Source organism: Urocitellus parryii, chromosome 1, assembly GCF_045843805.1.
Source record: "Urocitellus parryii isolate mUroPar1 chromosome 1, mUroPar1.hap1, whole genome shotgun sequence".
Classification (NCBI taxonomy): Eukaryota; Metazoa; Chordata; class Mammalia; order Rodentia; family Sciuridae; genus Urocitellus; species Urocitellus parryii.
This window is the reverse complement of record NC_135531.1, coordinates 165,949,795-165,966,676: the sequence shown is the minus strand read 5'-3', so window position 1 is coordinate 165,966,676 and position 16,882 is coordinate 165,949,795. Positions and strand designations below refer to the sequence as shown.

The following is a 16,882-nucleotide window of genomic DNA, read 5'->3' as shown; positions in this document are numbered from 1 at the left end:
TTGGTTGGCATTTATTTTCTTCCAGAACTTGGTATATATTATTTCAAACTATCCTGGTTTTTAAGGTCTGGGTTGAGATATCAATTGAAATATGAATTGGTTTACTTCTAAATGTGACCAACCATTTCTCTCTTGCAGCTTTTTTTTTCTGGTACTAGAGATTGAAATCAGGGGTACTCAACCACTGAGCCACATCTCCAGTCCCATAATTGTATTTTATTTAGAAATAGGGTCTCACTGAGTTGCTTAGCACCTCACTCTTTTTTGAGCTTCATTATATTCTTTTATTTTTTATTTATTCTATTCTGTTATATATGACACAAGAATGCAATGCAATTCATATTACACATATAGAGCACAATTTTTCATGTCTCTGGTTGTACACAAAGTAGAGTCACACCCTTCGAGTTTTCATACATGTAACTTAGGGTAATGATGTCAGTCTCACTTCATCAGCTTTCCTACCTCTGAACTCCCTCCCTGCTCCTCCCACCCCTTTTCCCCAGCTAAAGTTCCTCCATTCCACCCATGCTGCCCTCCCATCCCCATTACAAATCAGCCTTCTTACATCAGAGAAAACATTCAGCATTTGGTTTTGAGGAGATTGGCTTTCTTCGCTTAGCATTATTTTCTCCACCTCCATCCATTTAACTCCAAATGATATTCTCTTTTCATGCTGAATATTATTCCATTGTGTATAGATACCACATTTTCTTTATCCATTCATCTACTAAAGGGTATCTAGGTTGGTTCCTAGATATATAATATATAAGAATCTAATATAAATTTAGCTATTGTGAATTGTGCTGCTATAAACATTGATGTAGCTGCATCGCTGTAGTATGCTGATTCTAAGTCCTTTGAGTATAAACCAAGGAGTGGGATAGCTGGGTCAAATGGTGGTTCCATTCCCAGTTTTTTTAAGGAATCTCCATACTGCTTTCCATATTGACCACAACAATTTGCAATCCCACCAGCAATGTATGAGCGTGCCTTTCCCCCCACATCCTCACCAATACTTGTTCTTACTTGTATTCTTAATAGTTACCATTCTGACTGGAGTGAGATTTGCTTTTCCTTGATTATTAGAGATGTTGAACATTTTTTCATATATTTTTTAATTGATTATATATCACTTTCTGAAAAGTCTCTGTTCAGTACCTTGGCCCATTTATTGATGGGATTATTTGTTCTTTTAGTGTTAATGTTTTGGAGTTAGTGCTCTATCTGATGTGTAGCATCTCACTTTTGCTAAGGCTAGCCTTGAACTCACAATTCTGCCTCAGCTTTCTGATCCTCTGGGATTACAGGCATGTGCTACTGTGCCTAGCCCTTACAGCTTTTAAAATTTTATTCTTATTCTGTATATTATGCATTAGCATCTTGGAGAGGATCTTTTTTGATTTTGCCTATTTGGAGTTCCATATGTCTTTTGAATTTGGATCTCCATCTCATTCCTAAGATTCAGAAATTTTTTCTAATAGTATTTCATTGAAACAGTTATGCATTCCTTTAGTTAGTATTTCAAACCCTTCATCTACACCAACAGTTCTTGAATTTGGTCTCTTGATGTTATCCCAGATTTCTTGAATATTCTGGTCATGGTCTGTTAATATCTTTATTTTCAACTTCATTTTTAAGATTGTGTGGTTTTACTTCAAGACTTGAGAATTTATCTTCAAAATGGTCTAATCTATTAGAGATGCTTTTATTGAATTTTTCATTTGATTTATTGAGTCATTTCCAGGATTCCCATTTGGCTCTTTCTCAGAATCTCTCTTTATTGAACTTATATTTAACTTAACTTTCTGTGCTTTCTCTTGAAGTTCACTCCTTACATCCTTTGATAGCTAGTTGAACTTTTTTTTTTTTGGTGGTCGGCGGTGGGGTGGGGATACTCGGTTTGAACCCAGGGGCACTCCACCACTGAGCCACATCTCCAGCTCTATTTTGTATTTTATTTAGACAGGGTCTCACTGAGCTGGTTAGTGCCTTGAATTTGTTGAGGTTGGCTTTGAACCCACGATCCTCCTGCCTCAGCCTCTGGAGCTGCTGGTATTACAGATGAGTGCCACTGTGCCCAGCACTAGTTGAACATTTTAACTATGGACTTTATAATTTTTCTCCCACATTCTCCACTGTGGTGTTGATGTAGTCAGTTGTTGATGTGTTGTGAGCTGTTTGGGGTGGTTTGTTCCCTTGCTTGTTTATATTCCTTGCATATCTGCCTTTTGTTTGTTGTTTGTTTGAGTTTTGTGTCAGGGATTGAACATGGGGATACTTGACCACTGAGCCCCATCCCCAGCACATTTTTCACTTTTTGAGACAAGGTCTTGCTAAGTTGCCTAGGGCCTAAGTTACTGAAGGTGGCTTTGAACTTCTGGCCCTCTGCTTCAGCCTCCCCAGCTGCTGGGATTACACGTGTACACCATGGTACACAGATGCCTCTTCTTTCATGCAAGGGACTAGTGAATTCTCTCTCTTAAGTGCCCTGGGCTGGGCAAACATGGTGGTATTGATACTCTCACTCAATGTGTGTTCTCTGCTGTTCCCAGGGTCAGCTCCAAGGTGAGAAAAAACACTGTACCCTATTCACTATGAACACTTTATAGCAAAGCCTCACACCAGTGAACTCTGGAAAAACAAAAACTTGTGATAGTGTTCTCCACAGTTCTTCTAATCCAGAGGTGAACTTCTCCTAATGTTCCAAAATGAGTTGAAAAATAAGTCATTAGATATAATAAAATTGTTATAACATGATACAAAAGCTAAAAGGGGGAAGAGAAAAAAATTGGGAAAAAAGAAAGAAAAGAATACAGAAAAAAATCATGATAAGATAGAAAGAAGAAAAGGATGGAGTGGGCATTTGAAGCTGTAGCAGGTGATGCAAGAAGGTTAGAAGGGATAAGAGGAGCAAGTACAAACCTGAGCTAAGAAACAAAAAAGAATGATTCCAATTAATAGTTCAAAAAATTAGAATAAATATGATCAAATCAAATACTAGGGTCACAATTATCAAATCAAACTGAAGAGTGATATTTACAAGATCAAAGTTGACATTAGAGCAATTAATAGTAAACCTTGCCAGGATGAAGAAAATTCTCATTGAGTGTTTATGGAGAGCAGTGACTTGGACCATGGCCATTACTGCCTCAGAGCTATGGCTGCACTTCGCCCTGGGAACATTCTGGGCAAAGATGCAGGACAAGACTGCCCAGGAGCTATGGTAATGCCCCGCCTGAGGAAATTCTGTGCAAAAGCACAGAATTATATCAGTCTTGACCTTGAGCTCAGACACCAGCTGTCAGGGATAGAGAATTCTGAGCATAACAAGACAACCGAAATGTCTTGCAAACAATGTGACCTTCAAGCCTGCCTGCTTTGCAAAAACCCTGGACAATGTGCTTCCTGGGTGCAGCAGGATAATAACAGGATGTTCCTAGCACTGCAACTGTAGGATAGCTGCAAAAATGTTTCTACCTCTGTAACTTTTTCGTGCACAAGGAAGCCTCTTGATGACTCACAAGCCTTGAACAATTTACAATGCCCCTATAGTATGTATATATATATATATATATATATATATATATATATATATATAGAGAGAGAGAGAGAGAGAGAGAGAGAGAGAGAGAGAGAGAGTGTGTGTGTCTCTGATTATGAGACCTCTATAATAAACGTGTGTGCTATCTCTGGGTCACTGCTCCTCGACCATAGGACATCAGAGGTCAGTGTCCCATCTGACCCCCGTTTTCTCTCTTTAAACACTTATGTGTCTTTCTAATCCCCCATTGCTGTTCGCCGGTTTGTAGGGTTTGGCAGGTTGTGGCACATCTTGGTTTGGATTTCATCGGGATTTGGGACCTTTAGAAGATGTCTGTCACTCTTTAGCTCTGGTGACCCCCAGAGTTGCTGGGGCACAGGAGCCACTATCCTGATTACCTTGGACATCCCAGCAGCTGGGTTTGCTTTGTCATCCCAGGGCCTGAAGCTTGGAGGGTGTGGTGCTGTTGCAATTGTGCCCAGGAGCTCAGGATGCAGGGCTCTGGCTGTCACTCTGACTGCCACAGGTCACTGCACACCTGCTCCCCCCACAGGGTCCTCTTCAACTGGCATAGAGCATGGTGGCTGTCTGCAAGCAAGGACCTGTGGTTGTGGGTTCTCCATGAGTAGTCTATGGTGCATAAGCATCCTCCTTGACCAACAGAACGCCAGGGAATTGCCCCTGCTTCTGGATAAAGAAACCCATCCATATCAACTGGACTGCAGCTCCCAATGCCCAAGGTTATGAACCAGGGTCCTGCTCCCCTGCACTGATTTGGACAGAGACCACATCCTGCCCATGTCCAAATGCCTATGGGCTGCTGCCAGTGGTCACAGGTGCCATCCATCTCTGCTGCCTGAGACGGAGACAGCTGTCCCACCTTTTGTCCAAGTCCCCTCTGGGTTGTGACAGTGATGAAGGTGACATTTCTCTCCTCACTCAGGACAGAGGCTGTCTTCCTGATGGATCTGAGCTCTTTGTCTACTGCTGTGAATGTGAATCCCTGTGTCTGAGCTCCTCTCTGCCCTGGCTGTTTTCTGTGGGTTAGACCAGCACTTTCTGCGTGGGGCTGCTCCTGCCCACTCCCCTTGTCCACGTGGGGGTGCAGTGACTTTGGGCCATAGTGACCCTCTACAAGTTTGTCATAGTTGGATCAGTGAGCTACAGGGGCTATTTGACAGCTGCTCTCCCAGAGTGGAAGGCGCAGTTGATTTGGGGCTGGGCTGTCTGTCCATGATTGGGTGGAACTGCTTGATCTCTTTCTGTGCCTCCTGCTCCTCCCACACTTACCTTGGCCTGCCTTCTCCAGCTGCGGTGGGGAGGGAGTGATGGGCTTCTCCCCTCTCCTGGTCCAGGTTTGGGGCTGGGGAACTCCGTCCTCATTTTCTGTTCCAGGATCCCAACTTCAAGCCCCACCCCCCCAGGCCTCAGAATGTCTACTACTGGGCCTTAAGCCTTTGCTCTGTCACCCACCTTCCTGGCCAGCTGTTCCTCACTGCCCCTTTCTGTGCTGGGGAGGGTTGGGGTCACCACTGTGCCTTCTTCCCAGACTGTCCTTTACTTTGAGAATCTGAACACACTGTGTTGAGAGGTACTGTTTGGATTAAGCAAGCTTGCTGGTCCTTCCCCTTCCTGTACCCTGTGGCACCTGAGGAAAGGGAGGACAGTGGGACATCATAATCCTGAGCTGGCTCTCTCAGTTCCCCTAGCCAAGCCAAGGGACCACAGAGAGCACCCAGGTGGCGAGGTCACCTTGGGATCGTTGGGGTCTTGAAGGGTCCTGGCTTTCCTGCTTGCTCACTGGGGACGGGGACAGCTAACATGATCTGCACAGGGTAGGTCTGTGCAGGTATGCCAGTGGGCTGCGGGTCACACAAGGACACAGCACATCAAGCAATCTGGGTGCTGATGATGTCCCTGCTCCCACAGCCCAGCTTACAAAGCCCTCTACCAGTGGTGACTGGAGCCGAGCTGGGGGCACTGTGGAAGGGACATGCTCATCTGACCTGCCACCACCACACAGCCACTAGGGAGAGGGCAATGCCTGGTGGCCTGTCACCGTCAGACAGATTGCCACCAGAGAGGGGGGGTGATGCCTGGAGAAGCACACTGAGGGCTTGTCACCTTCAGACACCCTGTCACCAGGGAGGGGGCGCTGCCTGGTGAAGCACTGAGGAGTGGAGGTGCCATTGCTCAGCCTGTTGCCAACAGCTCTTCTCAGTGAAGCCCGGGCCCCCACCTTACCCTGGGTCATTTCTGTGGTCTCCTGGCAACCGATCCCTCTGTCACAGCACAGCTGGACTGTGGACCCAATACCTGATGTTCACATCTACTTCCAGGTGCAGTTTTCTGTTCTCATTGAGTGGACATTGTGCTCTGTCACTCCCCAGCTGTCCTGAACTCATCAGCCCTTGGGCTGGCACTTTCCACACTGTGCGAGCCCTGGGCATCATCTTTATTCCTGCTTACTCATGCTTACCCCTCCTCTTCATCTTTATTCCTCCATACTCATGCTAACCCTCCTCTTCATCTTTATTCCTCCATACTCATGCTTACCCCTCCTCTTCTCACTCCTGCTTACCTCCATCTCCTTACACATGCTTACCTCTCCCCTCCATATTTTTTCTTACCTCTCCACTCCTCACTTCTACTTACCTCCCCTCTCCTTACTCCTGCTTACCTCCCCCTCCATAGTCCTGCTTACCTCCCCTCTCCTTACTCCTGCTTCCCTATTCTCTCCTTATTCCTGCTTACCTCCCTTCTCCTTACTCCTGCTTACCTCTCCTCTCCTTACTCCTGCTTTCCTCTCCTCTCCTTACTCCTGCTTTCCTCTCCTCTCCTTACTCCTGCTTACCTCCCCTATTCTCACTCATGCTTACCTCCACTCTCCTTACTCCTGCTTACCTCCCCTCTCCTTACTCCTGCTTACCTTCCTTCTCCTTACTCCTGCTTTCCTCTCCTCTCCTTACTCCTGCTTATCTCCCCTATTCTTATTCATGCTTACCTCCCCTCTCCTTACTCCTGCTTACCTCCCCTCTCCTTACTCCTGCTTACCTCCCGTCTGCTTACTCCTGCTTACCTCTCCTCTCCTTACTCCTGCTTACCTCTCCTCTCCTTACTCCTGCTTACCTCTCCTCTCCTTACTCCTGCTTACCTCTCCTCTCCTTACTCCTGCTTACCTCTCCTCTCCTTACTCCTATTTATCTCTCCTCTCTTTACTCCTGCTTACCTCTCCTCTCCTTACTCCTGCTTACCTCTCCTCTCCTTACTTCTGTTTATCTCTCCTCTCTTTACTCCTGCTTACCTCTCCTCTCCTTACTCCTGCTTACCTCTTCTCTCCTTACTCCTGCTTACCTCCCCTATTCTTACTCATGCTTACCTCCACTCTCCTTACTCCTGCTTACCTCTCCTCTCCTTACTCCTGCTTACCTCTCCTCTCCTTACTCCTGCTTACCTCTCCTCTCCTTACTTCTGCTTACCTCCCCTCTCCTTACTCCTGCTTACCTCTCCTCTCCTTACTCCTGCTTACCTCCCCTCTCCTTACTCCTGCTTACCTCCCCTCTCCTTACTCCTGCTTACCTCTCCTCTCCTTACTCCTGCTTACCTCTCCTCTCCTTACTCCTGCTTTCCTCTCCTCTCCTTACTCCTGCTTACCTCCCCTCTCCTTACTCCTGCTTACCTCCTGTCTGCTTACTCCTGCTTACCTCTCCTCTCCTTACTCCTGCTTACCTCCCCTCTCCTTACTCCTGCTTACCTCCTGTCTGCTTACTTCTGCTTACCTCTCCACTCCTACTCCTGCTTACCTCTCCTCTCCTTACTCCTATTTACCTCCCCTCTCCTTACTCCTGCTTACCTCCCCTCTCCTTACTCCTGCTTACCTCCCCTCTCCTTACTCCTGCTTACCTTCCTTCTCCTTACTCCTGCTTTCCTCTCCTCTCCTTACTCCTGCTTACCTCTCCTCTCCTTACTTCTGTTTATCTCTCCTCTCCTTACTCCTGCTTACCTTCCTTCTCCTTACTCCTGCTTACCTCTCCTCTCTTTACTCCTGCTTACCTCTCCTCTCCTTACGCCTGCTTACCTCTCCTCTCCTTACTCCTGCTTACCTTCCTTCTCCTTACTCCTGCTTTCCTCTCCTCTCCTTACTCCTGCTTACCTCCCCTATTCTTACTCATGCTTACCTCCACTCTCCTTACTCCTGCTTACCTCCCCTCTCCTTACTCCTGCTTTCCTCTCCTCTCCTTACTCCTGCTTACCTTCCTTCTCCTTACTCCTGCTTTCCTCTCCTCTCCTTACTCCTGCTTACCTCCCCTATTCTCACTCATGCTTACCTCCACTCTCCTTACTCCTGCTTACCTCCCCTCTCCTTACTCCTGCTTACCTTCCTTCTCCTTACTCCTGCTTTCCTCTCCTCTCCTTACTCCTGCTTATCTCCCCTATTCTTATTCATGCTTACCTCCCCTCTCCTTACTCCTGCTTACCTCCCCTCTCCTTACTCCTGCTTACCTCCCGTCTGCTTACTCCTGCTTACCTCTCCTCTCCTTACTCCTGCTTACCTCTCCTCTCCTTACTCCTGCTTACCTCTCCTCTCCTTACTCCTGCTTACCTCTCCTCTCCTTACTCCTATTTACCTCCCCTCTCCTTACTCCTGCTTACCTCCCTTCTCCTTACTCCTGCTTACCTTCCTTCTCCTTACTCCTGCTTTCCTCTCCTCTCCTTACTCCTGCTTACCTCTCCTCTCCTTACTTCTGTTTATCTCTCCTCTCCTTAATCCTGCTTACCTCTCCTCTCTTTACTCCTGCTTACCTCTCCTCTCCTTACTCCTGCTTACCTCTCCTCTCCTTACTTCTGTTTATCTCTCCTCTCTTTACTCCTGCTTACCTCTCCTCTCCTTACTCCTGCTTACCTTCCTTCTCCTTACTCCTGCTTTCCTCTCCTCTCCTTACTCCTGCTTACCTCCCCTATTCTTACTCATGCTTACCTCCACTCTCCTTACTCCTGCTTACCTCCCCTCTCCTTACTCCTGCTTACCTCTCCTCTCCTTACTCCTGCTTACCTCCCCTCTCCTTACTCCTGCTTATTTCTCCTCTCCTTTGTGTGTGACTTTGACCCACCTCTTTGCCCTCACTGATTCTGCTGGCTGGTGGAGTCACTTGGTGTGGCTCTCCACTGTGCTCCTAACTTCACTCTCTACCCTTTGCCATCCAGAATGTGACATATTCCTATTTCAATTTCTTTTTTAAAAATCTTGAACAGATGTCAGATTTTTTTGATATTGTCTTGGAGTTGGCTGTGCTTCCTCAAAACAGCCAGTTTGAATTCTTGCTCTGGGACATCCACACACATCTCTAGCTGATGAGGAGCAGCCACTGGGTCTTTAGCCAGATCCTGATGCCTTGTTTGCTCTCCCTCTCCTGTTTTTTCCAGTAGAGGAGATTGAACCCTGTTGTGGTTTACCACTGAGCCACATCCCCCATCCTTGTTATTGTTATTGTTTTATATTTTGAGACAGTGACTCGGCTGGCTTTGAACCTGCATCCTCCTGCCTCAGCCTCCCAGGTCACTGTGATCACCAGCCTACCTCACTGCACCTGGATGCTCTCATCTTTAAGGGTGTGTGTCTGGGTCTTCACTGCAGAACTTGGCATTAATACTAGTCTTTGCCACCTCTTTCTACTTGTGTCTTTGAGGGGATCTCTCATGGCCTTGTGCAGACTGTGGGCTTCTCGACTTGGGGGTGTTGCTCTTCTTGGCATTAGTTGGTGCACTTATCCCAGGTCTGCTGCTGTTGCAGGGATCTTGAACCCCGCAGAACTTTCTCTTGGGCAGGAGGTAGGAATCGCGGGGCCCCAGGAATCCAGGGTAGCTCCTCCCTAGTGGGATCACCTAGGATGCTCCCTGAGACTAGCGCTATCCCATGTTTCCCTCCAGCCTGGACCCTGCAGATCACACAGACCCAGCCTTCCCGGAAGGGCCCTCGGAGGTCGGCAGGCTTCTTGCCATCAGCTTCAAGTTCTAAAACTATTGCTATAATTTAGTGCATCACCTCCAGTACAATGTAAATTTCCTGGCTCTGGTGGCTATTTTATGGTTGTGTAAAATGTCAATATTAACAGAAATTGGAAACCTACTATTCAAATCCTACCACTTTTCTGCATATCGGAGAGTGGTTCAAAATAAAAGTTAATAAAGTTTAGGGTTGCGTTTCTCTGCCATGAAGAGTGTGTGGTGGTTGGAGACCAGCGGGCTCCGGAGGGCTGGTCGTGTGTTGTTTCTTGACCTGGGTCATTTCATGAATGAGGTGCTCACTGAGCAGTAGGTTTGTTTTGGCACGTCTGCGTGCTGTGTCCCACCACAGGAGAACAAGTCATCACAACTCATCACGTGCCCAGTTTGCTCAGAAGGCCTGCTGCCACGTCTGCCACTGTGTGGAGTCACTTACCTCCAAATAATGCAAAATGCATGTTCCCAGGCAAATAGCTCCCTTTATTGTAGCACCTGGGGTAACTTTTTTTCTTTAAACTTTTTTTCTTTACAAGATTAGATGAAGCAGTTTGATTAAGAGAAAATATTTATATCTGTACATTTCTCTTATATTGATTTTAGGAATATATCTGATAAAAAATAAAAAAGAAAATATTTATGCAAATTTCTATTTGGCAGTAAATAGTACAGAGTTCTCATGTGACTCATTTTCTTTTACTGATGTTTCTGGAGCAATTGCAGAATGGAAACTTGTGCCTGTCACTCAGGGCGGGCATCACGAGGGACCAACTGCACATGAGTGACCTGCCCACATCCCCCAGGACTCACTCATCCAGACCAAGCACTGTGGCGGCATCCAGGACGGGAGAGTTGAGGCTTCTGGCCCTCACGCAGTCAGCAGTTATGACCCCTCCCAGGATGTGGCGTGTGTGTGCTGTGACGTCAGATGTGGCCTCTGCTGCCTCTGAGCACCTGCTAGTACTCACAGGCTCTCCTATTCCCTGTCAGTGCAGCTCACCCATGGGTTGGAGCTGCATATTTTGGTGGTGGCTGCACCCAGCACTCCAAGGTGATCTCAGAGCTCCCACCAGGGAAAGCACGGTTAAACTGTGAGGCAACTTCTCTTCCGTGTCATTTGTGGATTGGGAGGCTTCCCTTGCTACCGCAAACGTAGTCACAGAAAAGCAGCAGACATGTGGCGACTGTTTAGAAGTTTTTATTTTGTCCATCTCCAGGAGCTAGGAGGCCCTGTGCCCGGTGGGAGGTTGCTGTGAACCCCACTGTGGGTGTTTTTCCCCAGAGACAAGAACAGATGACTTCTTTACATTCCTACAGTACGAGGAATCAGTTGTTTTTGATATTTTGCCAAAAGCACCCAATGAGTGAAACATCCTGGTGCCAGAGGCCTGACCCTGGAGGTCCAAAAATCAGTTGCCCAATTACCCGAAAATCCAAATGGAAAAGGCCATGGTGACAAGCATGGCCATAGTGCAGCCACATGGGGAGGACGAGGGGACACAGGACCTCAGCCCTGTCCTCCAGGCTGACTGTGACTTTGAGATCTGATAGAAAGGGGAAGGAGGGCAAGATCAGGGTTTGCACAGCTGGAGGTTTTGGTGCAGCCACACCACTGAGCCACACCCCCCAGTCCTCTTCTTGTTTTATTTTGAGTCAGAGTCTTGCTAAGTTGCTCAGTCTGGACTTGAGCTTGAGACCGTCTGGCCTCTCCTCCTGAGTCACGGGGGTTACAGGTGTGGCCATCCTACCCTGCAGCTGGAGGCTTTTCACAGCTGCCAAAGCAGGTGGTCTTAGACAGGTGTGGTCTGTCCATGGTTACCTCAGCACTGGCCAGGAGGGCCCTGCCCCAGATGAGGAAGCTGCTGTTGCCCAAGGGTGGCCTCCACTGTTCACTGACCTGTGGCTCCTGGACTCTAAGGAGACACAGAGCAAAGATGTAAAACAGGCAGAAGTGCTGAGCTTTGCCTCCTCCACTGACCCCCGCCAGGCCTGTGCAGGCAAAAGGGAAGGGTGTGAGCCCTCCCCACAGCCAAAATCCAGACCAGGTGAATGCTCTTTTTTTATGAATTTTTAAATTTGTTTTAATTAGTCATACATGATAGTAGAATGCACTTATGCAATTTGATATATTAATTGTAAGTAGACTTTGATGGCTGACAAAGCAGTCTAGGGGAGCCAGGCACATGGAGAGTGACCTCTGGAGGGCCTGTCCTCATGTTACTGAGTCTCTACGCCTTATCTGCAGCTATTTTCTGAGCAGAGGAGCAGTGGGCAAACACCCTCTCCAATGCCCCCAGGACATCCCTGTTTCTGAGACTGTAGATGAGAGGGTTAAGCATGGGTGTGACAATGGTATAGAAGGCGGACACTGCCTTGTCCTGTTCGGGTGTGTGGAATGCCGGGGGCAGCACATACGTGTAGAAGGTAGCCCCATAGAAAATGCTGACCACAGTCAGGTGGGATGAACACGTGGTGAAGGCCTTTTTGCGGCCCTCAGCAGAGTGCATGCGGTAGACAGTGAGTAAGATGAGTGCATAGGAAGTGGAGATGATAGAGATGGGGATGAGCAGCATGAGGACGCAGCAGAGGTACATCAGGGTCTCATACAAGGACGTGTCAGCACAGGCCAGTTTGAGAACTGCAGGGATCTCACAGAAAAAATGGTTGATCTGGTGGGAGCCACAGTAAGGGACATTCATGGTGACGGGCGTGAGCAGAAAGCCATCAAGTGAGCCCCCAAACCAGGCACCAGCAGCCAGCAGAAGACATATCTTGCGGTTCATGAGAACTGGGTACCTAAGAGGGTTGCAGACAGCCACATAACGGTCATAGGCCATGAGGCCCAGCAGGAAGAACTCTGAACCAGCAGTGGTCGAGTACAGGAAGATCTGGATGCCACAGGCCACAAAGGAAATGGTCCTCTCTGTAGAAACCATGTCCACCAGGAGCTTTGGGACAGTGGTACAGATGAAAAGGGTGTCCATGATGGACAGCTGGCTGAGCAGGAAGTACATGGGGGTGTGGAGGCGGGAGTCCACCTGAATCAAGACTGTCATGACCACATTTGCAGTGACAGCCACCACGAAAATGGCAAAGATGACTGTGAAAACAATCCCCGTGGCCTCCTCGCTCACCAGAAGCCCCAGGAGGACAAAGTCGGAGGTAGAAGTTCTGTTTCCTATTGACATTGCCGGTGGCAGCTCCAGGGGATCAGGGACAGCTCAGGACCAGGAAGAAGGGTGGGAAGAGCCAGGTCAGGATGGGGACACCACTCTGCACAGGGGCTGGCGTGGAGGGATTTTTCCAGGGCAGGAGCTGGAGAAAAACAAACCAGCAAACTCATCCCAGAGCAGCCGCAGAGGTGGCCCTGTTTCTTGTTGGCAAGTGGGCCTCCTGGCACTGCCTGTGGTCACGCTGCTGTGTGCAGAGGATGGCGAGGGTGGAGATCTCTCGCCTTGGAGCAGAGACTCACCACGTCTGTTCTGCTCACTCTTTCTGCAATTCCCACAGCCAGAGCAGGACTAAGTGAATGCCACTGGAGAACATGACCAGCTGGCTGATGGACTGACCGGCTGACAGTGAGTGAAATGAACAGCTGAGGACATGAAGGTGGGAACATGCGCAGAGCTTCTGGAATGGAGTGCCCGGGACATTCGGTTCCTGTGTCTTACTGCAGGCATCTCAGCGGGGCTCCACTGCTCCACTGCACTGACACCCTCACCTCCTAGCACAGCTGTCTGCAAACAGCTTCCAGATCAAATTCTGAAAGGCAGTTCTGATTCTGCCCCTGGGCTGCTGCCCTTTGCCGCTGTGGGCTTGGGAAATGGACAAAGGAGGTTGAAAGCAGAATGTTGGCAGCTGGAAGCTGTCAGTGAGAGACTGAGGAGCAGGAGGCTCCAAGATGGGTGTCTGTGGATGGTCCCCTGCCCTGAGGCAAGAGCTGAGCTGGGGTGGGGCAGCGCCGGGTAGGTATACAGAAGAGGACAGCAACCTGCCACAGTAGGAAGGGACTTTCATCCCAAATATCAGAGGGATTAAATATTTATTTAAAAAAGAGAAAAAGAGCATACATAAAGTCCCTTCCCCAGTGGTTAGCACCAACAGCCTGAGAATCACATATTTGTGCACATGAAAATGAGGCCCAGCAGGTGGGTGCTGTTGGGTTTTGTCCATTCACAAATGGCAGCCAGACAACCTCAGCTCACTCGCTAGGGGTGCCAGATCTAGTAGACAAGAACACAGGGTGCCAGTTCTATGTCTTAATCATCCCAATTTTTGTTGTTTTATAAGTTTGTGATATAGTTAAATTTTAAAAAATCACTGTTATCTGAAATTCACATCTATCTGCTTGTACTTACCTGATTTCACAAAGATTCAAGAATTGAAATAACAGTGAGAAGTCACCAATAGTATTGGTAAAACTTAATGGAAACTAACACAAAAATGGAGATTCTGACATTAAAATTAGATTGTCTTTCTCAAAATTTTCCTCTGATTTATTTGTTCAAATTATCTGCAAGTAGCTCACATCTATGGCCTCTCTTGTCAGGCCTCCTAGGAGGACCTTGTGGCCAAAGCTCTGAGAAGTCCTGCCAGTGAGTCCTTAGCCTCTTGATCCATTCACATAAATTCAATTCCATTTCCAAAGGACAGGTGAAAATATTGTCTATGATGTTTTTATTAAAATCCATTAATAGAATAGAGATATTCTATTTTTTACTCCAAGAACTTCCTATAAAGCTAATCCACACTAAGGCAGCAAGAATATATCTTCTCTTTGTTGCATTAATAGAATTCAAACATTTTATCTGAAAGCATAAACTAGTTCAAGTGAAGAATCCGCATTTCTCTCCTATGCACAGCTAGTGGGCTGGACCAATGCATGTCTTTAACCTGGGTTGTCCAGGAGGTTTCTTACATCCTCTCTGCTCTCCCTGTGTCCTCCTCCAGCATAGCACCAAAGTGACCTTGGGGGACCCCCTCACACCAGGTCACTCTCTGCTGAAGCCTGCACTTCCTTTTTGTCCCATTCAGGGCAATCCTCTTCTGACTCTTACCTCGAAGTCCTTGCTGCCCCTTGCAGTATGCTGGTCACAGAACTGCAGCCCTGTGGTCACCTTGCTGGTCCTCTGTCCCCTCTCAGGGGTCCCAGGGCAGGACCTCAGTCCCATCTCCCCTTGCCTAGGCCCCTCTGTCTAAGCCGGCCATCCCCATATATGTGTTAGGGGTTGGCACAGAGGCCACCTTCTCAGTGGGTGGCTCTGGTCCCACTTGGTGCCTTTGTATTTCTTCACAGTCCTTGGCACCCCCCTGATGGACTTCAGGTTTATTTTTCTGTGTTTGACTCTTGGTTCCGGAAAGTGAGCCCCATGCAGGTGAGGATCAGACCCTAGTTTTGAAATTGCTCTAGCCATCTAAAAAGAATGACTGGCATGTCGTAAATACGTGTTAAATACATCATCAAATAGATGGCTTTTAAACACATCAGTTGACGAAATGCAGATGGCTCACCTCTTGTGCTTTTTAGATGGCACACTTCTAGAAGTCCTCAGAAGTCATCAAAAGTTTGATTTAAGAAATGCACTGAAGAGAAAGCCTTTTTCAAAATGCAGTCCTTTCAAAACTCACTCCAAAATAAAATTAAATAAAGTAGGATCCACCTACATTTTCTAAAAAAATAAAATAAAATAAAACTCGGTTCTAGAAAATAAAAAGAAATCACCAGTTTCTGAGGTGGAGCAATAATAATTAGCTTTTATGTCAGTGAGATTTATATATTCAAATTTGAGACAATTACTTCCTGGGACTTAAAATCAGGTTACTGGGTTAAAGAGCCACTAAGATGTGAGCAAAATCTTTAACAGAAGGGGTCCCTGGGGCTGAAGTGTGGCTTCATGGTAGAACATGTGCCTGGTGGGTTCAGTCCCCTGCACTGAAATCAACCAAGGAGAAGAGTCACTCACCACTTCTCTGTCTTCTGAATCTTCCCTTGCTATGATGGCTCTTCATTCACTTAGGTGCCAACCATTGTGAAAAGATGTCTGTGGTCTCAAGTGATTTCATACACCCAGAGCTTATGTTGTAGGTGCTAACAATATGGTTTGAATTCACCCTATGTTAAACAGATAAAAAGACAGAAAATCAGTCTATGTGGTGTGTCTTAGCACCAAGCTTTCATCTGCCTCTCATCAGAAAAATGGTGTCTTAAAAATGCCACCAGGTTTATTATTAGTTTGTTACTTTATTGAATTTAATAAATCTCTAATAGTCTTAGCTAGTGGTGAATAAAATCAATTGCCAGCAGAATAATCCCCTCCAACATACACGCACCCTAAACCCTGGAACCCATCAATGTACTTCCTTATGTGGCAAAACAAAAATAAAAAACCTTGCCAACATTATTAATGTGAAGACTGAGATGAGATTGCTCTGGATTATGTAATCACCCAGGCTTTATAAAGAAGGAGTGGGCAGAGAGTCAAAGGCACCAGGCATGGGAAGCAGACTCCGGTGATCTGCCCCTGGCTTTGAAGCCCTGCAGGACCACCCTCCCAGACTGAGGCGGCCTCTGAGAAACAGGAAACCCAGAGGCCACCTGTTCCCAAATCCTGCATGAGGAAAGACAGCCCTCCAGATGCTAGGGCGTCCAGTGCTGACCTCCAAACTGAGACACAGTAAACCAAGTTTGAGGCCACTCAGATACAAAAGCCATAAGAAACTAATGAGCCAGTAGATGATTGCCTCCGTTTGTTAAATCAGGTCACTTCCAGTGCACCTGCCAGCACTCACAGTCCCTATGCTTGTGTTCTACAGCCGCTGTTCAGACAGCCACAGGGCCCTTGCTACATTATCGCCATCCTACAGCTGGGGAAACTGAGGCACAGGGCCGTGGGCCTCATTCCCAGGTCTCTGCTTCACACAGACTGTTCCGGAAGACACAGAGCCTTCTCTGCATGAGTTAAGTTTACCACCAGCTAAGAAGAGTTAAAGCAAGCGACAAGGCTGAAATCACACTCAAGGAAAATGTGAATTTCTAATCAAAAGTAGTCAATGAGGTAAGAAAACAACAGAATAAAGCTGATTTCTCCCCAGAAATTCACAAGTCTCCCTGGCTCCCAGGCAAGCCCCCCTCATCAAATGCCCGCAGATGTCTGGCTAAGCTCCCTGAGAAGGATTCTGTACAACTCCATCTCTAACCCTTGCCCGGGCTTCAGCGCACAGGGAACCTTAACCCCCCAACAAAGCGAAGAGCACCCACCCCCCGGGGCTCGCCCCAGCCCTTCGCCAGCCTCTCCACCATGCGGGCATGCTGCAAGCTACCCAGTCCCATGGCAAAGG

The 16,882-nt window shown here is 47.4% G+C and overlaps 2 protein-coding genes across 17 annotated transcripts in view; one reads left to right on the top strand and one right to left on the bottom strand.

Annotated features, from left to right (window-relative positions):
- The window catches only part of LOC144256697 (tyrosine-protein phosphatase non-receptor type 4-like), an 851,727-nt gene that overhangs the window by 192,886 nt on the left and 641,959 nt on the right, over positions 1-16,882 (top strand). The window lies entirely within an intron of this gene.
- On the bottom strand, positions 11,773-12,732 carry LOC113176329 (olfactory receptor 2T11). The gene has a single exon (XM_026380795.2). It carries the CDS (start codon positions 12,730-12,732, stop codon positions 11,773-11,775), a length of 960 nt encoding a protein of 319 aa, XP_026236580.2.